At 44.3% G+C, this 24,348-nt stretch overlaps 1 protein-coding gene across 2 annotated transcripts in view; it reads right to left on the bottom strand.

The window, feature by feature from the left end:
- Window positions 1–5,215: 5,215 nt before the first annotated feature.
- The window catches only part of Hem (Nck associated protein 1 Hem), a 55,692-nt gene continuing 36,559 nt past the window's right edge, over window positions 5,216–24,348 (bottom strand). Inside the window, exons 15-24 of one of the 2 annotated variants that reach the window (XM_037432255.2) lie at window positions 23,601–23,703; window positions 22,596–22,729; window positions 21,289–21,386; window positions 20,901–20,994; window positions 13,507–13,524; window positions 10,809–10,891; window positions 9,368–9,445; window positions 8,670–8,754; window positions 6,994–7,104; window positions 5,216–5,560 (exon numbers count right to left, since the gene is read on the bottom strand). In XM_037432255.2, coding sequence (XP_037288152.2) covers window positions 5,253–5,560; window positions 6,994–7,104; window positions 8,670–8,754; window positions 9,368–9,445; window positions 10,809–10,891; window positions 13,507–13,524; window positions 20,901–20,994; window positions 21,289–21,386; window positions 22,596–22,729; window positions 23,601–23,703 — 1,112 coding nt within the window. In that variant the 3' untranslated portion in view covers window positions 5,216–5,252. The remainder of the gene's footprint in view (window positions 5,561–6,993; window positions 7,105–8,669; window positions 8,755–9,367; window positions 9,446–10,808; window positions 10,892–13,506; window positions 13,525–20,900; window positions 20,995–21,288; window positions 21,387–22,595; window positions 22,730–23,600; window positions 23,704–24,348) is intronic. The other variant, XM_075875754.1, reaches the window with a different exon arrangement.

The following is a 24,348-nucleotide window of genomic DNA, read 5'->3' as shown; positions in this document are numbered from 1 at the left end:
TATTTATCTGTTATCTCTAGCATGACCTCCTTTATTCTATGCTCACTACATTCATTATCATTAAATATCATGACTGCTGATTTTTCCTCACTGAATCTGACATCTAACCTATCTCCCTCATTACCGCAGCTGTCCATCAATCTCTGCAAATCTTCCTTGTTGTCGGCCATTTGCACTATATTCTCTGCGTACATCAATGCTGGTAGTGCCTGCTCAATGAGTTTTCTTTGTTTGACGAAAAAGAGGTTGAAGCCAAGTCCACTTCCTTCTAATTTGGCCTCTAATCCTTGTAGGTACATCATCAATAACAAGGGTGACAGAGGTCCCCCCTGCATAAGCCCCCGTTTTACTTCTGTGGGCTTGGATACCTAGCTGTTTTTCCCACTTTAAAACTACCTTGTTACTTTTACAGATATCCTTTAAAAGATTAGTGACATCATCTTCCACACCTAGTGTGTCCAGTATTTCCCACAAGTCCTCTTGAACGCAAGTCCTTGAGCTCCCTTGATATGCAAAAATGCTAGCCACAGGGGCCTGTCTTCCTTTTCTGCTATTTCGATGCACTGCGTCAGTGAGAACAGATTGTCTTCCAACCTCCTGCGCTCCCAAAATCCATTCTGCAGTTCCCCCAGCACCCCCTCATCCTCTACCCATGCCTGCAGTCTTTCCTTTATAACCTGCATCGCCAGCCTGTAGACCACTGATGTCACTGTTATAAGATAGTTGTTTATGTTAGCTTTGTCCCCCTTTCCTTTATAGATAATGCTCATCCTGCTAAGTTTCCATCCATACGGGACTTCACCATCGATTCTTGTTTTGCTCACTGCCTCTCTCAATGTCTGCTTAGACTTTGGACCCAATGTCTTTATCAGCATAATTGGAATGCCATCAGAGCCTGTTGATGTACTACTAAGAACCCTCATCTCAGCCCTTTCCCACTCTCGTTGTGAAGATGGAGCCATTGCGCCACTTGATTCATCCTTGTCTATTGTGGTGCATAAAGCACTTCTTTGTTGAAATTTTTCTGTCACCCTTGTTCTTATATATTCAAAAGCTTCGTCCGCTTCTAGCCTAGCACCTTGAGCTGTAGTTTTAAATCTCTGCTCTAGGCTCGTTTCATTACTTAGGAAGTTTAAATGGTTCCAAAATTTCGCAGCTGCCTTTATGTCCTTTTTATGTGCTTCTGCCAGCCACTGAGCCCCTTTTCTTTTAACCTTTTCATTGGCCAGAAGGGATGCTTTCTTTCTACAGCTTAGAAAGATGTCTCATTTTCTTTCAACATTATCTGTCGGTTCACCCCGCCGCTTAGCATGTCTGTGTTCCCTAGAGGCTTCCTGACGTTTCGCCCTTAAAACGAAAGCACCCCCTATCGGAAGTATAACATTTTCTTTTGCTCATTCATCATAAAACTACACGGACGCCATCTGTTTTATAACATCTACATTGGTTTATTCCACCAACAACTGTCTCACCTAGCGGTGAATCCTGGAACGAGGTGGCTACGTACTACCTACATCGGGCACGAGTGACCCCCGCCTTAAGGAGCTTCGCCCCTAAAACAAAATGGCCACCGTGGCCTGATTTGCGCCACCCGCTGTGATTTTAAATGCGAAGCATTTTTAAGCGAACTTCGGCGACATTGAGCGTATCTATCTACCTATCTATCTAACTAGCCGCCTACGACTTTTAGCTTTCCTGGCCGTTTCAACAATGGTATCAATACCAAACTTGGTATGGCATAACAAGACTGAATCAAGAACATATTTGATTAGTCATAACATGAAAATCATAATGTGTATGTCATGATTTAAATTTCATGGTCCTGCACCTCTTGCGGTGGTTTCGTTCACATGGCACGTTGCAAAGTGGTATGGTATGACATGATTGCATGTCCAACACAAGCGACCGACCTTAACATAAAAATCATGACAAGCGTGTCATGTAACAACTTGACTACATGCCCTGCTCATGATGCGCTCGCGTCCGCTTCGCTAGCGCCACATATACCAAATTTGGTATTACAGTACGTGAATTTATGACGAAGGTATGTGACTGAGACAAACATGATAATCATGAGATGCATGTCATGTAGCAGCATGACTACATGCCACGCTCATGATGTGCTGGAGGCAGTTTCGCTAGCTTCTCTTATACTAAATTTGGTATTACGAGACGTGAATTGATGACGAAGGTATGTTACTGGTGCAAACATGATAAACATGAGATGCGTGTCATGTAACAACATGACTACATGCTACGCTCATAATGCGCTCGCGGCCGTTTTGCTAGCTTCACATGTACCAAACTTGGTATTACGCGACGCGAACAGACGACATAGGTAAATGACACATCCAACCATGATAATCATGACAAACGTGTCATGTAACAACATAACTACATGCCACACTCATGATGCGCTCGCGGCCATTTCGCTAGCTTCACATATGCCAAATTTTGTATTACGAGACGACAATGGATGACGAAGGTATGTGACTGGTGCAAACATGATAATCATGAGATGTGTGTCATGTGAGAACATGACTACATACTACAGTCAAGGTGCCAAAACATTTCGACATGACGCGGCGCGCGTGCTCCCCAGTGTTGCCACGCCAGGCACCGGTCTCGCCATATACTCGCACGTGTGCGCTGCGCTGCGTTGCTTTGACGCATGCGCGTTTCAGCGCGACAGGCGTCCTTTCGTCACGAAAAGAGGGAGACACAGTGTTGTCTGGGTAACGCATCGGCGCGAAATGCAGCATGTCGCATTTCGCGCCGGTTGCCGTCGGGCCGCGCCGACGGACTCTGGTCGCACCTGGCGTCAACTAAAGAGTGCTCGCGTTTTGCTAACGTAGCCTCACTTTGCCCAGCGTGCCCGTGCATCAACGCTACATTGGAGTATAATGGGCCCTTCGTGATGCGCTCGGGGCCGTTCTGCTAACTCCACATATACCAAACTTGGTGTTACACGACGTCAATGGGTGACGAAAGTTCACGACTGGTGCAAACATGATAATGCTGACAAGCATGTCATTAAAGAAAATGGCAACATACCACAATCATAGGGTGCTTGCGGCCGTTTTGCTAGCTCCACATATACTAAATTTGGTATCACGCGACGTGACTAGATGACAAAGGTAAACGACACATCCAAACATGATAATCATGACACGTAAGTCATGTACGGCATCATTTACTTCCACCTCATAACTTTGTGCCAATTTTAGAGTGAGATATCAACCTTCCTCTTTGTGCGTCGCATATCATAGATTCCCACTGTACGTGGGATCTGCCAATTTCTTCTGGAGTTACACCACTAAGTAGCACACTAGGGTGATTGTGTATACAGCTTGCTTTTGATTTGGCTTAGGCTCACTGAATGGATCGCATGGTTCAAGTTATCTTTAGTTTGCCAACACCATTTCGGAGCAGATTTAAAGCAGCACTTCTCTTCTGAAGCAGTCTGGAGCAGCACTTCTGTCACTGCACACTCTTGTCAACAACAGCGACGTGCTTGCCTTCATCATGTTGTCCTACTGTGACAACTCCCCACAGTTTCGCTGCTCAACAACCGAAAAACTGAACATGCATTTATTAAACAATTAACAATTTATTATTAAAGTGTTCAAACAAAAGAAAAGTCAAGTGTATGATTTTAAATAAAGTCATGTTATTTAACTTTGGGTGACATGAATTTGAAAATATTTGGTTTGTTTGCGTACATAGAAAACACGAAGACAGAGGGAATAGGAAGGGAACTGGCTGACAACGGAGCACAATGCCTCCCTGCTCCTTAGGGAAGAGGAGACATAGAGGAAAGGAGGGAAAAAGAAGGAGAGAGAAGAGGAAAGTAAAAAAAAGGGGTAAAAACACACACATGCAAAAAAGTAAGCCACATGAAACATGTCTATAAACACGACACCAAGTCCCTTGTCTTTAAGAAAGTTAAAAGGGCTCTATGAGCCTGGTCACGCTTAGAAGCACATGCTCCTGGGAACTACAATCATCAAGGGTCATGCACCTAAGTACAATCAGTCCATAGTCCTTTTTGAGTAGTGCTCACTGTACAATGAGTTGAGGGCACTCTGAAATGACGTGTTTTATTGTCTCAAAGGGGCCCACGAAAAGAAAGAACTGCAGTGTCACACACTAGTGCTGGAAATACCTGAACCATTTAATGGCCATTGAGAACTGTCGCGCAGCAGCGCGACAACGCCATCGAGTTGATGAGGTTGTGCCGCTTTGAGGGCCATCAATTGCATCACCTTTCAAAAGTGCCTGTGTGACACAGGTGTTGGAACACCATGTCACATATTTTACCGACACTGTTCTGAGTGGGTCCTCTAAGACTTTTCAAGCTGTCTTTTTCAATGAGTGGGTTGATACACCAGAGAGTGGACAGGTAAATGCAGCAGGAACCAGGATTGCGATTGCAAGTTATCCGACCTGGGCAATTCAGAACACAAGTAAATGCCATAACGACCCACTTTCATGTGAAAGGCATCTGCATCATAATATTGCAACAATAATATTCAAGCAATGAAACAGACGGTGGCTGTAGAAAATCCATCAGATGTTTTAGCATACTCTAGAGCTTTGACATGTCTTTTTGTATAGTGTTTGAGGTCCCAGGAGTTAATCTAATGAAGTGATAAAATAAGTACCGAGTCGGTACTACTTTAAAGGGGCTGTAAAAAGAAAAACACCCTGTCTCATGTAAGTAGATTACTCTTTCCCAATTGCGTAGAATGTCCCCATGCATGCTGCAAGCGAGAAAATATTCAAAAAGAAAATCCTGCTCCAGGCACCGTGACATCCCAGAGTTCGAAGGCATAGACTGCGCCCTACAGTATAGTTCCTGATTGGTAACAATGAAGTACGCTATGCTCTGAGGGGACCATGGACTTTAATTATCATAGGCTTCAGCAGATTTCATAGAGGCAGTGTTGCTGAAGTATGAAAAGAACACTTTGAAGTCTGCGACATGACAGGCAGAGATTTTGGTGCAGAACTGAAAAGTGAAACTTCAAGGTTGATTTTATACTCTGTTAATAAACTCATGATGGTGAAATAAGCAACGTTAAGGTTAGAATGCAATTTATCAATGTAAACCCATTCTGTAGCTTTAATTTATTGTCCCTTTATGTAGGAGCAGCCTTGCATGTCACAATTTTTACGCTGAGGCCCAACAATATAAAGTCAGGTTTACCAAAGCTAAAGGAGTTTGTTCACACTTTATTCGTGCGCACACATCAGGCCTCTGCCTTGTATACAGCGTGTGCGGCGTTGCGGAGTAGAGCATAAGGGAAACAAGATTCGAGCAGGTCCATGGTGAGGAACGGCGATTCATCCACCAGCAGGTGGAGGAGAAGGAAGACGGCTTCACGACCGGCACCGGCTTCCCGGTCGGCTTCCTGGCCAAGCCGCAAGAGGCTGGACGATGCCAGGGCCAGGAACTCTTTGAGCCGGTCCTCGATGTCATCGTGGCCGCAGATGGTGAAAAGGGAACCCGCGAGTGCGTTGACCGCGTGGGCCAGGCAGTGCATGTTGTTGGTGTGGGCTGTACAAGAAGTGGCGTATCAACGGAAGAGTCTCACTACACTCTGAAAAAATGCGGCTGATCCTCCTATATAGGAATCGGTGTACCACGAAAGTGAAACATGCCTTTACGCGTATGTTGTGCATCGTTTCAGCAACAGCAACAAAGTGCACGAAACAAAGCATGCACGAAATTAGCATACACAGGACGGGGCGGACTAATAACTGTCACAGCTCAACACATAAAGCGTGCTGTTCAAATACAAAGAAAGGCTCACAAAACGAGTGCACAAGTACACACAGAACAAGCACAAACAACTGTCACAGTTCTTCCTGCCTCGTGTGTCAGCAGCGCACCCTTTCATAAACGCGGTCGTGGCAGCGTGCAAAGTGACCTTCGTCTTCTCCCGCATAACTAGTCTGACAAGCGCGCGCGCTGGAGAGACCAAGCTCTGTGCAGGCAGCACTTCGTGGAAGCGACGACCTTGAGAGCGCGCCCAACGCGAGCCTGTCGCGCCATCTCGCCCCTGATAATGAAAACGTGCTAAAGTTTCAAAGCTCTGAGGACTGTAAAATGGTGTATGGTGTGTATAAATGGCTTGCCGTTAGCATCGCAGACAACATACTTTTTGTGTTGTAATGGTTAGTGCTGTGTGCTAGAGTCGAGAGGTTGCTGGTTCGATTCTGCGCGACAGATGCTTGCTTGCTTGCTTTCTGGTTTCTTTCTTTGAAGTTACTTAGTTTATAGTTTTCAACATCACTTGCGTGGCAGAAGTACATAAGCGGAGCCGTGGTGAACCCCAGCATAAAACCCTTTCACGTCAAAAAAATTAAGTAAAAAAGGGTATGTTTTTGTCCCACAACAATAATCACCATGCGGCTTGCTTGGGCTTCCTTTCTTGAAAACTCGGCGCTGGCCACTTTCCTATTAAGAAATACATGTCACGCTGATAAAGCACATGTAATTTTATGACCTGAAAGTGTCGGATACACGGGGACAGTGCAAGGAAAGCCACCCAAGATAGATTATTATTGCTGTGGGACAAGCATCTACATGTGGCGCTACACCGTAAAGATGGCGTCGCAAGCAGTACTGGACCCACGGAAAGTTCAAGGCATAAAGTAAAAACTGCAACTCTTTCATTTGTGAAGCTGAGTGCTTGTAGTAACTTAATGGGTTTGTAATGACATTATGGAGGTTAAGTGAAGTGCTTGTCGGAGATTTCAGATTGTATGCACACAGTTATATTCACATCGAAGGCTGCTATGGCAGCACAACGGCAAACTACACTGCGCAAATTGCATTTCTCGACCTCGAACAGAGCTGCAACTGCTTCTATAGAAACACAATCAAATTTCGTGCCATGAACGATTCCTACGAAAGAGGAATCAGCCCTTATTTTTTTTCTTAGGCCAGAGAGACACATTCGATCAAGAAAAGAGAGCTGTGCTCACCTTCCAGGGAAGGCTTGTAGACAGAGCCTTCGGTGCGGGCGAGCTTCGGCAGTGAGACGGCTACAAAGACCATGAGCAGACAGGCCACCTGGTACTCGTCGTCTCCCAAGTCTGCACGACAAATGAGGCACAGAAATAGCCGAGACAAATTAGTCACGAGACTTGACACAAGAGGGCCACTGCTTTGATATGCTGAGATTAGCATTCCCAAAAACTCCACCCAGTTTTTGCTATGCCTTTCTATGTGTATTTTCATTCCAAAGTGGATCAGTATTTCAGTCCAAGTCGTACTTTCATTCCAGGTAAGATTAGTGGGTAGATTGTTGTCTGGCAGAGGGCTGCTGTGCAGAAAGAACACGTACGACAACAATGATGAAGATGATCATACCATTGTCAGTAGGACCATAATGAAATAGTGCTTTCCATGGTGGCTTGCAGCACTTATACATGTCATGGCCCTCAATGAAAATACTGCATTCTTAAATATTTTCGTGCTCCTAAAAGGTAGTGGTGTTTGGGGGTGGATCCCACCAGGAGGCAGGTGTAACACAACTAGAGTGGAATCTTGATACTTTTTCCACTTAAAGTAGAAAAGAAAATGCATTATCAAGAAATCTGTATTAACCAAACAGGCTGGCTGGGAGTAACAATAGTCAGGAGCAAAAAAGTAATGTATTATGCAGAATCATACAAACGACATTTGACTGTTAATAGAGTAAAATTTGAAAAGACACAGTGCATACAGGTTTTATTCATCAAACCATTGTGCCCAGCTTGCAGAAAGTGTAGACACCTCTTCAGTAACTGTCAGCATTTTTTTTCTCGCTATAAAATTAGATTGTAGATAGTCATGCTATCATTTAACATTTAACAATATGTCAGTCCCGATTTCTGATCTTTAATCATAGCAGAATATGCCAGCAACAGACAATCAATATGCAAGCAACTCTCTAAACGAAACAGGGGCACAAAGAGCTTCAGCCACGTTAGGCAACTGTGTTGAAGGCATTAGCCTCCTCTTCCCCGATAGAGGGAAGCGGAGATCAAGCTACGTTCGGTCATAGGTTAAGAGCAGTGTGGCTTTTTGCCATCATATCACCTCTAGCCAACAGCATCGCTGTGTGAACAGGACGTCATAGCTGCTTTGTGACACACTTTGTGACAAGCTTTGGTGTGGTGCATTCTGTGATTCCTATCATGAAAGCAGTGTGAAGGCGGTGGGTCGTGATGTCACAATGACACGGAGATGTTACTAGCGGGGGTCCTTTGACGGCGAAAAGCTGCACTGCTTTTGACTTGCAGCCAAGTTTAGGGGTACATTAAAGGTTACAAAGAAAACCAGATGCTACCTTTATCATAATGTTAGTTCCAGCAATAGTCCTTCTTAAATTACTTATCCTTGCAGTGCGGAGTACAGCTTCTTACCTTGGGTACAGCTTAAACAGGGCTCGTTCACCCAAAGGCAATGCAGGTTTTATTAAAAAGAAGCAATTAAACGAAGAATGCATTGCTCCAAAGTTTGTACGAAAAGCTTGTTTTATACAAAAAGCTCAGAAGTTTGCTTGGGACCACAAGCAAACCTTGTATTTAAAAAAAAAAAATTTAAGGTTAAGCTCAAAAGCACACGCAGGAGTAAACATTTAAAGGAGTGAACAGTATAAAACATGTTCTCTCACCATTTTTCTGTGACCGCAAGGCTGCCACCAGTGCAGGGTCAACTTTGCACGGAAGTCCAGCCGCTGATGCCATCTCACTCACAACCTGAAACCCACACAAGAAAATTTTACAGCTCTCCTCAAACACACGGACACCCAATCTGGAAATGTGGTTACACAAAAACAAAAGATAAATATAAATTAAAGTAAGAAAAAACAGGTGTTCTCGCTTACTTAGTGCTGCAGCCTGCCAACTATGCAATAAGAAAAAAAATATTTGCATTGTTGTGTCTGATAAAGCAGTGGGGTGCTTTGTTGTATGTTATTTTCTTCACAAACATATAATTCTTATATTGCAATGAAGACACAACAATTTTTACTGAGTGTACGATAACTTACTTTTGTATTTTTTGTTTGTATAAATGTTGTATAAAGTGTATAAAACAAGATTTTATTCACTTAGTCAGATCCAATAATTGGCTATAATCCATATTTGTGAGAAGAAATTCCACTGTAGACATTCCACTATAAGAAAATAATATTTGTTCCGGTTGCCAACACAGGAGGGTGTTGACTACTTTAAAAATATAAGTAATATCAAGTGGCATCCCTTACTTCAGTTTGTCTTAACATTTGCCTGTCATTGTCTCTATGAAAACTTAAATGCACCGACAAAAGTCTTTGAATGTCTTAAACACACTGACAGTGCCAGCACTCACCAAGGTTTCTCCATTCGAGACGTGGTGTTTCAAGTCTGCCACCGAGCTGAGCAGGAACGGTATCCGGACCGAGAGGACCTGCATGCCCCCAAGCAACTCAAAATTATAAAAATGCGGGCAGCTTACACTATAGTGCAAGATCTTGAGGCTGCCGTAGATTACCAGCGACGCTTTAACTATCATGGTCGTAATTAGCATGATGATAATTACATGATCTTAATTACCATGACTTCATTGTACCTTAATTAGTACAACCTATGTGCCATGATTTTAATTACCAAGGTCTTTTTTCTCAGTTTCCTCCCGTTTATCTGTTCAGTGTTTCTTTTTGTTTCCTTTAGAAAGAACACACATTTACGATGTGCCTACTATGCACATCTATTGTGTCAACCTCACTGGCACATACATACCTTATTATCCGCAAATGTCCTCGGTGACATAGAATAAATCACAATATCTATCCTCACTTCTTTAATTTACATTGCCAAGGGCAAATTCTCTTTATATACAATCAATCCTAAAATGAAGAAGAGAAAAAAATAGTGCGCACTGGCCGAGTTACTGCACTGCACGCTCTATTCAAAGGTAAGTCATCTCGTCATGCGGAACTGTAGAACGAAAAGCTTAAACAGCTCTGCTGTTAAAACGCTTTAAAACTGCATCAAAGCACTGAAAACAGCCAACAATTTACACTGACAAGTTCCACACGTGTATTACAGTTAGAGAAATTTCGTTTGGTGCAGTAGGATGCTTTCTACTAGAAGGCCTGACTTGCGGATGTCGCCCTCAGTACAAGAACTTTTTCCTTAGTTCAAGAGATTTCCAGCCTACAAAGTGGCCGCCTACAAAGTGGCCAATCCTTCTTCTTTAGTTTATAAAATGTCCATAGTCAGTACGGAATTGCTTGCTATGTTTGAAGCGAAGTATGCAATGCAGCACCTTACATTACGTACACGAAACAAAGAAGAAAATTGGGTAGTTGGTATAGATTCACAATTAACATGGATCACTAACGTAATTTTAGTGCACGAAAGTACCTATGTGATTAGCTATTTTTGGGGCATGTTCAAGCCCTTAGTGAGAACCTCAAATGTGCAAATCAGCAAGAAAAATGGTACAGGACCATTAATGCATGTCACTGTCTGTTGTAACAGTGATTGCTGAACCTCGGTTATGTTTTTGGAGCGAAATGCTTCAATGCATTGCAATGACTTGTTGCAGGAGTCACTTTCGTAACATAAACATATTACTGCTCGTGTAAAGAAACAGACACTGATTTCATGCATGGCAGGAATTTTTTCCGCTACTGCTTTGTACTGCAGCAGTAAAGTGCCTTAGACACCGTTATAGATGATTCTACACAGCACTTGCCCTGGTATCACTCTCAAAACTGCTTGGAAGCTAACTAATGCCATGGTCAACTAAGCACTGAAGCACTCACGTCATTCAGGGCCTCCTGTGCTAGCATCCGGAAGCAGAGAATGACTCCGACGATGGTCATCCGTTGAAGAACACTGTCCACATCTACAGCAGATACATTTTTTCAATGCAGTGGCAAAGAAAAAATAACAGTGCAGCAGGGCCTCTGATAATCTTAAAGACTGTGTTTTTGGTAGTAAAATTTGTTTCAATTTTCATAAAAGCCCAAGTTGCTAGTTTAACACTTGTATGTTTGTTTCTCGTGTTTTTTTTACCTTTGTCTAACTTGTGCTGCTAAACACTAGCAACCCAACGTTTTTTTTCACAAGCCCCACCAATTTGTCCAATTGCACAGTGTGTGAACATTAAGTGGCACTACTGCTCAAGAGCGACTGTTCTTTCAATAAAATCAGGCCTTGATCATCCTTGCTGCGCTGCTCAACCCTCCTAATGTTTTCCCCGCACATGTACGGTGGTGGTTTTCTGTCCCACAGTGTCTTTGTCGTACGGGTGCATTTCTAACTCTTCGCTTTAAATTTAGCACCACAATGACGATGCGTGCTCACTGGAAGAAGCTGCCACCTCTCAAGGATTATAAGAAGCATTGTAAATAATTGTGCGATCTTCTTGCCGAGATTAACAAAGCCAATTTCTAGCATCAGCACTCATACGGTTTCTGCCAACGCCATTAGGTGGTTTTGGTTCTATTGCGTGATCGCAACCGAGGCATGCTAAACTAGTCTTTTTATATTCATCGGCATTATGTTGCAGAGATGGTCAAAGTTGATTGCCCTCTTTAGCGACACTGCTCTTCCCTTGTTGATCAGTGACATTCATGAGGTATTGATATTAATGAGTTTACTCTGACCAAGTCTGCCACATGCAGAAAAAATGCCATGTCTTCTAGCTCGACTCGTTGCTCCAAGCAGAGAATGAAGATGTGTGTTGTGTGAGTGGACGGTGATAAGGCATTGTGCGTAGACACATACTGACATCAGAAAACCGTTTTTCATTTTTTCTGCATTTTTTCCCAACTTTAAACATTTTGTAAATTTTAACAATGCAATAAAGTGATTTGACCATTTGGGAAAGTTTTCCTAAAAAAAAGGGTAAAAAATTAAATGTGTGTTTCACAAAACCTTAGATATGAATTAAATGAGAAATGCTTTATAAAATCACAGTACAAAATGTTGTCAAGCCTTTAGAAAAAGAAATCAATTTCATAGTGCAAATTTGATTCCTTTACTGACAAAAGGCCTGGCCATGATGGTAAATGCATCCAATACCATATTAAGGCGAATTTAGGTCGACCCATTTGGTCTTAATTTGAAATGAAAAGTTGGGGGTGGGGGGGGGGGCAATCTAGAATCGAAAACGAGTTTTCGTTATGAAGCTTTTTTAAAAATGATCTTCGCATATTTCTGCAAAGCTGGCTTTTCTGCGCAGCTTTCAAGTACTGCCGTGAAGCCACCTTTGCACATCGGTGGCTTTACGGTGTGTCAAAAAAAAAAAAAAATGCGCTCGTGCTCCTTTCTCCATATTTTTATGCCGTGCCATTTTCGGGGGTCTACCTACATTTGAGCGGACGTACAATAGTGTAAATACAGTATGTGTGTGCATCAACATACTTGGTCCAATCTTCATATGCAAATGATATACATGTATGCACCAAACATTAACACACACAATTAAAAATATGTTGTTGATTAAATCTGTCAATGAGTGAATGGCTGGGTGCAGTAATAGAATGTAACTAACGATAACCTGACTACAACATGACCTTCCAGTTGTCATGCCAAAAAGTTTGCTGCCATGTCACATGCCGTCACTGCACTGCTTGCCAATCATGGCACCTGAGGTTCGTAGGGATGCTGTGCGTAATTCTGGATACATATGACTTGCGGGCAAGTGCATGTGTTTATTCCCTATGTGGCATAACACACAGGGCACAACCCGACTAGCTCAGAACTAATCTATGCCTTGACAACATAAAATGATTAAACGTGCATAACCTATCAAAACAGCTATGACCAATCCTGTCTAGATGACACCATGAGCAAACTGGTTATGGGTAATGAAATAGTGGTGGGCTAATGATGAGATGGACACAAAATGAGAGACAAAGGCACAAGTGCACAATGTCGCTTCATTTCTTCTCTTTCCACGTCATCATTTACTCGACACTATTTCACATCACCGACTTAATGTGCTGAAGTTCTGCATTTAACTATAAAATCAATTAGCTTGATTATGTACAAGCTTAGCACACCATACTGCTACCGTTTAACTTCCGAGATGCCTTCAGGGCCACTAGTAATAAAGATTTAAGGTTAAAAAAATATATTTCCGTTACTGTCGTGAACTTGGTGAATAAAGGAGGCTTTCAAGCAAACAAATAGACTTGAATGATGCCAGGAGACATGTTAGGCTATGCTACAAGAAACTGAACGCCTATGTGGAGCGTCACTAACCACCAAACTGCTTCACCTGACATTCGCAACAAAACAAGGGAAATACATCGGCAAGCTTTCTAGCAGCGCAAAAAGCAATCGCAGACACAATAAAAAAAGAAGAAAGGAACAACAAATAGAAGAAATAGAACATGGACACTCAAAGAAAGAGAGAAGAGTAGACAAGGCCATATAGCACAAGGCTAAGAATAAAACGCTCAAGAAAAATAATGGCAGGAACGAAAGATGAGAGAAACACGGCAGCCTTACGCTGGGCCATCCGGGGTCCTGGCGCAGCACGTGCAGAGAGAGAAAGAGAAAGAGAGAAAGGGCAAGCATAGAGGAACAGAGGGAAAGGAGGAAGAAGAGAGGGGCACAAGTCAACACAGCCCCCAAGAGATATGCTGCCAGGCGCAACTGACCGTCTAAAGCGTGTTTTTTAAATCTAACATTAACATCGTCAACATGCTAGACGCTGCAACACAAGACTGAAAACTTAATTCGCAATTGAAAAAGCAGCGACACCACCCATGTACTTTGCTGTAGTAAGGGGCAAAACACACAGGTGCGCTAAAAGGGGCAAATGGCGTGGACGCGTGATTTCATTTCCAAGACCTAAACATCATTCGTCTAGCATTGCCGCAACTGATGCACAAGTGCGAGTTTATTTCGAACAAAGTGAGCAACCGCTGCATGCTACAATATGACATTTTCTTGAGAAACTTGATAGTTTATGAGCCAAACCTTTGACTGCAACAGTCCTGTTTATCTCGCTTACTGGTTTATATATAATTTTGATTGAGAGACAGGTCAAGCATTAGCGAAAGAGATGTTTCAATATTTTAGAGGGCACTGGTCGGCCGCACCCCTGAGACATTTGCAAGGGTTTGTATTCTCGGTCATCTATTTTGTGGATATTTTTTCACTTTCTACACGATGCAATGTGCATCCTGTGTGAATAAAATGAGGGGTTTTACATCCTAAAGCCACGAGATGATCCTGAGAGACGCCGTAGGTGTTCATTAACATACGCTAACATCACACAGCACACAGGCCTCTAACACTTCGCCTCCATCGAAATGTGATCGAATCCGCAACTTTCATGTCAGCAGCCGAGCACCACAGCCACCGTTCCGCCAACGTAGACGTGTGCATTCTGAGCTGTCAACAACCACCTTTGTGAATTTTTTTTACACTCTTTACATGGTGTGATGTGCATCCCGTGTGGCCGGCAACCACTTTTGGGAACCCTTTCCAATTCACATGATGTAAAATGCATCAGACATGGCATGCAACTGAAACAGTAAACACCCTGTCCACAGACTCGTCGAGCGACCCCATGCTGGAAATACTACCGATGAAATCGGCCGATGATACGGCCTTGATTCATCGCCTCTTCTAAAGCCCGAGAGTCACGGCATGGACCCATTCCTGGACTACAGAGCACATCTCTTAAACTTCAACCACCCCGCTGTACCAGTTAACTTGAGCATTTGGCATCTCTTCCATGTATTCTATATACACTGATTACACGGCATACAGTAAAACCCCGTTAATTCGGACTTAAGAGGACAGGAGGGAATGTCCGAATTAACTAAGGCTAAGAATTATCGTGAGTACAAACAAAACACTTCAAAAGTGTCTCCTACACCATCAAACTTTAGTTTCTTAAAAAAGTCTGTGATCGCGGCATGCTTCACGGACGCAACGTGCGACGAAGTCACAATTTTGCAAAGTTCCTGCAGGTGACTTAGTCCGCGCACGCTGTTCGAGGAAAGCATGCATATGTCCTCCAAAACGGCCAACGCATGTGCAGCTTTCGTCATTGTGTGGCGTGGACGCTCGTTAGGATCACTTCCGTTCTCGTCAGCTGATTCCCTTTCGCCGTCCAAGACTTCGGCGACGATATCGCTGTCGGTCACAATGCCGGCCACGGCAACATCTCTGTCAGTCGCGAAGTAATCACCCAGGAGCACATCAGCTGGCATGATGCCCACATAGCGGTAGTCTTGCTCTTCGCTGGTTTCCTAATCAGCCACCACACACGGATCAGCAGTGTCGTGCATGAAGCCGCTATGCCTAAAGCAGTTTGCGACTACTGCAGGCAGTGTGTTGTTCCACGTGTATGTCAGCATGTGCATTGTGCTGAGCAGGCTTACTTCGTACTGGTTGCTCGACTCCACGCAGAGCAACATCCCGTTGAGTACCTGCCGTCAATAGCGGCTTTTCACAAACTGTATGATTCCCTGGTTCATCAGCTGCAGGGAAGCCGTTGTGTTCAGAGGTAAGAATAGCAGTTTAATGTTCTCGATACAGGACACCTTCGTGTGCGCGCTACAGTTGTCTAGCATGAACCATAGCCTCCGAGATTGCGGGCATGCGGAGTGGTTCTCTCCGGCCGTCCCAATCGCCGCGCTCCCCAGCAAAACTAGGGAGTCTCGCCACTGATCTCGCCACTGGTCTTGCCTCAAGCGCCCAGCTACCGCTAGAGGGTGCGTTTAATGTGGGTTCCTCGAGCAGCGGAGACCACGGCAGAAAGCAGAGTGTGCGGGATTTCAGCGTGCGTACGTTTTTTTTTCCCTCGTGCGCGGGCAAGAATCACCGAAAAATCTGACGGCTTCCCCTAAGGCAAGTATTTTTTCTGTTACTGCTTTTATTGGTCCATTTGGCAAATAAAATCATGTAAACTGCTGAATTTTTCTTATTTAGATCATTGCAAGGGGGTATTGTTTCGTCTGAGAGCGAAGCATTCTAGCATTTCATCTTCCCGGATACGCGTATATGAGTGAAAACTGGGCTAATTATCGTTGTTGAATTACATTGCCCTCCTATCGTTAGAGATCATTTTACTATTTCATTGCATACTGATATTTATCAGGTGCGTGGTCAACTGAATTCAACTAACACTTTAGATAATTAAGGGCCGTGATCGTGCCACTTATTAGTGTGATAAGTAATTTTGCCTGATAACTGTGAAAAATTACCATTAGCCGACCTACATTTGCTCCCCACGTCCTTCACAGTGAAACTGCTTGAGTTATCATCGTCCCCTTTTTTCGTCATCTGGATTTTGATTATGTTTTGGTAGCACAATGACAATATCATTATCATGTTAATTTACACTAATGTCGACTGCATCCAAATCAACGGGTCGCAGATGTCGCCGAACAGCGTTTTTCAGAAAACCAAGTATTCGTCGAGGTAGACTACAGAAGAAATAAAAGTGTGAATATTCACAGCTATGTAACGTGCAGTGTTAAATAGCAGATACACAAAACTCTGAACGCATGCGACGTTCTTCTCCGACAAGCAAAACATATCGATGTTCGTTCTTACATTCTCCAACATATCCACTGAACACCGTAGAACTCACAGTGCGAATGGGCGACCTAAAGTGACCAAAGCGCACTTGTAACCAGCCTGTGGTTGTCGCAGAGCCGGTGACATTCAGTCTAGACGTAGCCTAGACCTTCTCCTTGTCTCCTGCTTCTGCGGCGTGATGAGAGGTAGTTGGAAAGACAAACTGGGGAAGCCTCGCGGGCGAGTGCAAAGCGTTGTATGCTTTGAGAGTGTGGCTTTCACGCCAGACTTGATGGGGTCAGCACATTGCGAGAAGAGAGCAAGACAGTTACTGATGCTGAGCGCCGAGTTTGGTTGACTCAGCTACCGTTCCTCTTCAGCGGGTGTTATTTCTTCATAACGCGCTCATGCTGCGATGTTCACATGGTTACCTTGCATGCATGAATCGCTGGCATTTTGCATAGAGGAGAAAAAATTTTGGAGTGGAAGTCAAAACGAATGTCTGATTAAATAGTAGCGATTTATCAATTAAGTTGCCGACTGGCTACAGTTTATACAATTGATGGTATGCAAGTGCTGTAGTTTTTTTCTGTTAGAGAAAGTGACGTCAGGTCTTGTTTCTTCCATTTAATTTCAGGAATGTGTCATACTGATGCGTGCCCTTCTGCACATCAGATAGGAAAAAAAAAAAAACTTGGGCACGAGGTGCCAGCATGTGCAATGATGGTGTCAACGGCGCCGCCGATGCCGGATTTGCGAGTAGGTGTGATTATAAAACGCTCCAGATTTAATGAAATCAGACAACCCAATCCACAACTGAAATTCACGAGTTACGCGCAAATAAATGGGTCACTTTCTTGTTCCTTTTGTGGAACTGCCCCTGACTTAGATTGGACACTGTCTTAGATTGGACACTGTTTAGAAAATTATCACAGGAGCACTGATGTAATCACTGCTGAGATGCGTAGCGCGACATAGTTTTATTGCTTTTAGGGACTAAGCTCTTTATAGTATCACTTGGTCGGTCGTCCTTCTATTTAGCGTATCCAGCATACCCACGGAGTGAATGATATAAAGGGTGGGGCGAAGTGTCCGTCCGATGCGGGCTATAGTGTGATAGGAGTCGACGGACGCATGGACAAACGAATGCACGGACGGACAGTTGGATGGACGGACGGATGGACGGACACTTCGCCCCACTAATCATTCACTCCGTGCACATGCGGTGATTTTGTTTATTTATCCCTTGGCCACCAAAGAGCGTTTTTCTTGTCGTTGAGAAGTCCCACTGAACGTGCCTCATCTATAGAGAAGACCAGTTGTGGCGAGCACGAACGGCGTGCCAGCTTTTTTTTTTATTATTTAATAATACTGTCAACTCTCGCTTGAGGGTCATAACAGGGAGGGAGTACAATATGAGTACAAACAAAACACCTAAAAAAACCACTAAGCAATAAACACAGGAAAACAGAATGGGCAGTACTTCAACCATTACCAAAATAAGCATCAATTTCTCTGTCAAAAGTTTGCACATCGGTACTATTAATAACATGTTGGGGTAAAGAATTCCATTGTTCTATAGCATCCGGAAAAAATGACCACCGAAGCGAAGAACGTTTCAAGAAGCAATAAAACCATGTCGTGGTGCAGCTTTGATTACATTATGGCGTCTGCCAGAATTCTCGAAACAGCGTTACAATAAAAAGCAGGGCTAGTTCAATTAGAGGAACAAGAATTCATTGAATCGAGTGTAAAAAGTAATCCATGGACGTAGAACGCTGCAGTTGTCGAACTTGCTTGAGGATCGGGCTGCCATTTTTTTTTTTTTTTTCACCAATGCTCCCTCCATACTATACAGCCTGCGAACTTCGAAGTATAGTTTCGACCGCATCCGGATCTCTTGCAGAGACATCGCAATTTTAACTGCTCTAATATGGGTGGTGCCAATGTACAGCAAAAGAAAAACCCCACTTGAAAATAAAACGCCCCAGCGTTGACTTTGCCTTTCGTACTCCTTGATCCTGCATTTCCAAATGAACACGAAGTTAAATAAAACCACAAAACCATTTTTTTTCCTCGCCACATAGAAGCTTCGCCAACAGCACTACAGCCTTTTCAACTGAAAGAAAGGGTGCCGTGATGCGACGAAAAGAGCAGGCCACACCCACCTCTGGAAACACGCGCTCTCCATGCAATTGAAAGCCGCTGCGCGGCCGTAATCTCGGAGGCTATGCACGAACAACACCTTCTGAGCCTTAGCCGCAAAGCGGGGGTCGAGCTGACGTAGCCACACTTGAAAGAGTTCAGCAGTCATCCAAGCCTTTCTGTTGAACCAGTAGTCGACAGGCAGCTGCTTAATATTCTTAAAACATTTTGGCTTCGCAGCCTTCTCGATCACCAGCAGCGGCAGTCGCTCTGTGCCGGTCATGTTAGCAGCCAGAAGAACTGTCGCCCGTTCTTTACTTCGTTTTCCACCGACGCACGCATCCCTCTTAAACGCGATTGTCTTGCTAGGCAGAGCCTTATAGAACAGCGCTGTCTCATCAGCATTGAAAATGTTGGACGGCTTGTACGTAGAAAGGCGCGCAAATAGTCCAGACCGCCAGTCCTGCACAACGCTTTTGTCAACCGCACCTCTTTCACCACATACGTTGCGGAACACCAGCCCGTGTCGCTTTTTGAAGCAGTCGAACCAGCCTTCCGATGCATTGAGGGAGTCGATGTTCATGATGGTCACAACGAACTTTTCTGCTTGTGTGCAGATAAGGGGGCCGCTCAAGGGCAAATGCGCATTGCGCGAAACAGCAATCCAGCGCAACAGTGCTTCTTCTAGCTTTGGATGCGCTGTCGTTCGAAGCCTCTTCCTTAGGCCGCCAAACATGTCCCCGTCACACACTTGCATGATCTGATCTTTGTTCTTCACGTAAGTGCCCAGCATGCTTTTCTTCGCATTGAACTTTTCCATCACTTCTTTTTGAGATAATCCCGCTTGCAACGCCTTCAGTATTTTCACCTTCGCAGCCAAATCCTTTGCTACGTACTTTCGATGCGGGAGTTGGGGCGGTTGGGGCCGCAGGAGACAGAGGGGAAGTCATCCCGGTGTCGCTCGCGCGGTGGTCACGCGTGCCCACATGAAGTAGACAGCACAAACATACACACACAAAAAAAACGCATGGTGATAAAAACTAAATAAAAACGAGCAAACTTTACACAAAACAGCAAACGGTAAGACTGCAGATGGCACTGATCACGTACAGATAAATAAATTAAAGCACACTAGATATGAGCAATCAAACTCAACCGTCTCGCAAACGTGTTCGACGTGCAAGAAAAAAGGTGGTTTGCCCGTGGGTTTCCCGTTGCTGATGACAGTAGCGATGCACTGCCTTTCATTTTGAATGTTTAAACCACCATGTGTTTTTTTTTTTGTGTTTTCTTGTGCCTCCGAGATGTATTACCCATGAATGAAGTTTTCTCAGAGGCCGCAATGCAATCCCGAAATTGCTTAGGTGCACCGTCGATTTGGCCGACTTAATCCGCTGCTGCTTTTCCGTCGTGACTCGACCGCGGTCGGGCATTCGAATGAACCAAAGTGCGGCCGAATTTGTCTGAATTAATGAGAGTTTTTAGTCATAGAACAATGTACATTTTGGACGGGACCGGACGCCATGGCCAAATTAACCAAAATTCTGAATAAACGGGGGTCGAATTAATGAGACTTTACTGTATTCACAATTTCAGGACACAGCAAGAGTGGTCTTAGTCTCAGTACGTTCAGTGGAACTAGCTCTGTAGTCATATCATTACCAGAGATACGCGATTTCACTAGTACACTTAGGCATTCACAAAAGTTTCATGCATATTGCTCATTGCCTATGTGAAAAAAAGGCACCTGACAATCGTCACAGCATGTACAACATTGCTCATTTTCTAGCATTGCTTCATGTCAAGCAAAATTAGAAATGCAATGGGGCAATCCTTGTCATCGTAAAAAATAGATATGAAACAACGTCCTATCGAAGTGGGGACTGACGGCTCTTTAGAAAGAGTCTTCATATGTGGACGGGTTATTAAAACTGAAGGTCTCTGAATACAGAATAAATGTTTGGCACTAGCTCACACAAGCTATTACAAAAATACAACGGTACACCAAGCATCACAGCTCAGTTGCAGAAACTAATGACCGCCAGCACGCCAACAACGCCACCAATTGCAGCGAGACAGCCTGCACTTAGTCTGCCGATTACATCACCGGAAATACAGCGAGAAACGATAGTAAAATTGAAGGGAGATAGAGGCAGCAGGCCAGTACCACAAATGAGAGAGTGAGAGAGAGAAAGAGAAATGCGACGATGAATACTGACTTTGCAGCTTCTTGAAAAGCTCTCGCATCTGTTCAGGCTTGTCGTAGTTGGAACGAAGTTCGATGAGAATCTCCCGATTCTGGAGCACAATTTTCTGAAACAATCAATCAATCAAGAAGAAAGTGGGCAACAGCAAAATGTTTCACGCAGATTTGTAACAAATCTATTATAATATTTGTATTTCTTTGCCTTGTGATACAACTGTTAGTACTTTCATTTAAAAAAATGCGCCCGGGCCATACCCTTAAACAGTTTTGGTTTGCTGGCTGTAGAATAATATTATGACATTATATGTATCAGAAACAATAAAAATTGATAGACTTACTAACTGATTAATCCTTGACTGATTATATAAGTGATTGACTGGTGGTTCTTCAGTCGATCTCACCTTTAGCTCTGCGACCTGACTGGCAATGTGCCACATGAGACTTTCGTTGAGGAACTTCATGCCATAAGGCCCGATCAGCTCGGCCAGCGAGCGCAACTCTGAAATATATAAAAAAAGAAGGTATTCAGCAAGCTCATTTGCAGATTTATCATTTCTCACAGTTAAACTTCCTTATAATAAAATAACTGGCCCCCTCAAAGAACAATGTACTTCCCTTTCACCGATTAGGAGCTACTTAGGCCCTAGCAGATGCCGTCAAAATATATGCAGTTATGGCTGGCAGATTGGCGCGGGAACTCCAATGCGGCCTTGCCACCTCCACCTTCTTTTTGTGGTTCCGCTCACTAACCGAGTGTCTTCCCGTAGCAAGTGTGGAGTTTTTGATATTGTGATAGAGTAACACACCAATAGGAGAACAATAGTTTTTCTCTCAAGTGCACCTTTCACCTCTCCCAGCTACTCCAGCAGCGAAGTAACTAGAACAACTGTTGTGGTAGTGCTCTCTCAACAACACACTACACCTTCCAGTGAGAAGCGTGAACTCCTGAGTGGGGCGGACCTCAAAGTACGCTGTCTACTTGGTTGTCCTGTAGCACAAGAGACCACCTATCCGAAATGAACACTCGCTTAGTGGAACATCATCGAAGAAGAAACGGAAGGCTCCGTGCCCTCGAGCGAGCGGCAGCTTGTGAGGGGGCAGTGGCGATGAAGAGGAAAGACGACAGCTAGGCCGATGAAGAGGAAGTTCCAACGCCAAGCAAGCACCTTGTTCCCATTTTTGGGAGACTCGAAATGTCCGCTAATGAGTCCCGAGAAAGTGCCAGCCCTGCATCTCTACTGTTGCACCATTTTTTCCGCTTGTTCTCTGCTACAGAATCTCACTGCGGCAGTTCATAGGAACCCAAGTTCTGAGAGAATTTAGGTACGTGCACACACAATTTCCTAGTGCCTTTAAAGTGTGGTGCCTCGGGCTAGCATTCAGAGTTGTCGTTAGTTGTCAGAACATTTGAAAATTGTCCTTTCCTCTTTTGCCATGACAAATGAAATTTCACACGTGTCCTTCAGGTTGAGTAGAAGCAGTAAAAGCATATTCGATAAATCCTTTCAGTACAAGCACAGGCATGCATTCCTCTTGGAGGCTCTTCCACTGCCATGTTGAATTTTCGTCCACGGCCACGCATGGGCTTCACCTCCACATCTCGTCTGATGATCTTTCCCTGTAGAGGGGGTGCTTGCGAGGGGTTTCACAACAACCAACACTTGCAAGGGGAGAAGTCGTCTAAGTGAAGTCTGCACGGGCTACTCACCCTGGACGTCGGAGAACTCCTCTGCAGTGAAGGGCACCTGCTGTCCGTCGTGCACAAGGTTGACAAAAGCCCGATGCAACGGAGAGTAGCACATGTGGCCGGCCGTCACCTTGCGCAGAAGAACCTCCAGGTACCTGCGGCAAAGATATATCTTGTAATCCTAGAGAACTTTCACTAGAACTGCCACTAATTTAAAGCGTGTGACCATAATAGTATTCAGATTGGCCAGTTCAGTAAAGACTCTGGCGTATGCTCTAAACCTCATTGATGTAACATCTTGATATGGGATGAAGTGGGACCTTACAAATGCATAAAGTGCTATCTTCCGACTTTGAAGTCAGCGTTCCTATTGATTCGTGCTCTGTCACTAGCAGGTGCGCTATGCAACACTCATTATAATTATAGATCCACACTGTTTCAGACCGGCCCTGCAGACGATGACAGTGGCCAGCACCCGTAGACACAGTTCACTGGAGTACATTCACCTCAAATCGGCCAATACCTGTCCCACTCGCTCACTTCTTCCAACTGTGCGACCGATGTCAACGTTGCCGAAAAGAGCGAATGACCTTTGGCTGGATGTGATACAAAATTACAGATTCCCCGCCACCTGTGGTGCAATATCTCCCTGCCTCACATAATCACAAGATCTCTGGATAGATTCTGCATTACTATGTCATCTTCTGACCATGTTAAATAAAAGTGATGCAGAGCCTCTTTGTAAAAAGAACTTGGGTGGCTGATAATGACAAGTGAGAATGATGTGTTGCGACATGACGCCATCTGATGCCATCGTTAGTTCATTGAGGAGACAAAAGTGGTCAACCGTGGAAAAGGCAAGTGGTCGAAGCAGAGTAGCTGCCATCCAGTAGGCCTAAAGCACCAGAACGTTCTTATTAGCTCACACCCACCACAAGTTTGGCGGCTCTCTTCTCTTTATCTTGCTGAACAGCCACAAGTGGTGTGGGGCTACAGAAGGGGAGAATGGGTGACATCAGCACTCACCAGTTGGTGTAGAGGGTAGCGATAGTCTTGTCACCGTGGCTGTCTTGTGGTTGCGTCTGCTGCAGCAGGACGTTGTTGAACACCCGAGTCACGTCTACATGCACTGGGGTCCATGAGAAGGCAAAAGAGGTCGGGAATATTCATGATCGAACATAGCTGCGAGTCAATGTGTTACGGAATCTAGAATGGCTGCTTAATGTAAAACTTAAAACCACGTAAAATGTCAATAAAGCAGTCAACACTTCGCGGTTACCCATTTGCCGATGCATTGGATTTTACATTCAAACCTCAATATAACGAATTTACACCTTGTGGGGGTGCTGACACCCCCTGTAGAGTTGTTTGCGTTGCGTGGTGCACATGTCTGGCCCAAAAGCCACAATTCGAGTTCCAACTACCGGGTGGTAGGTGGCATTGTGTTCGCGAGCGTTGATCACCACTATCATCATCATCATGGTATAGCGTCGGCGGCGACAAGCCTTGGTAGCAGTGAGCGAGAAATAAGCTGCGCGTGGCGGTTGCCGCGAACGCTTGTCTCTAGCATGGGTCCTCGGTGCGTCGCACTGTGGGTTGAGCGTCGGGGACCCTCATGGTAAGTCAAGCGTTAACGACGCCGCCTTGGGTGTGTTATTGTGTTTGTCATGTCGTTGAGTTTTGTTTATTATTGTGTAAGGATGTCCTTTGATCACGATTGACGTTATAATAATTCGGCCGACGATATCGCCGTCCTAAATCAGTTAAATAAATA

Source organism: Rhipicephalus microplus, chromosome 10, assembly GCF_043290135.1.
Source record: "Rhipicephalus microplus isolate Deutch F79 chromosome 10, USDA_Rmic, whole genome shotgun sequence".
In the NCBI taxonomy this organism is placed as follows: Eukaryota; Metazoa; Arthropoda; class Arachnida; order Ixodida; family Ixodidae; genus Rhipicephalus; species Rhipicephalus microplus.
The sequence above is the reverse complement of the archived record's forward strand: the minus strand, read 5'-3'. Positions and strand labels throughout refer to the sequence as shown.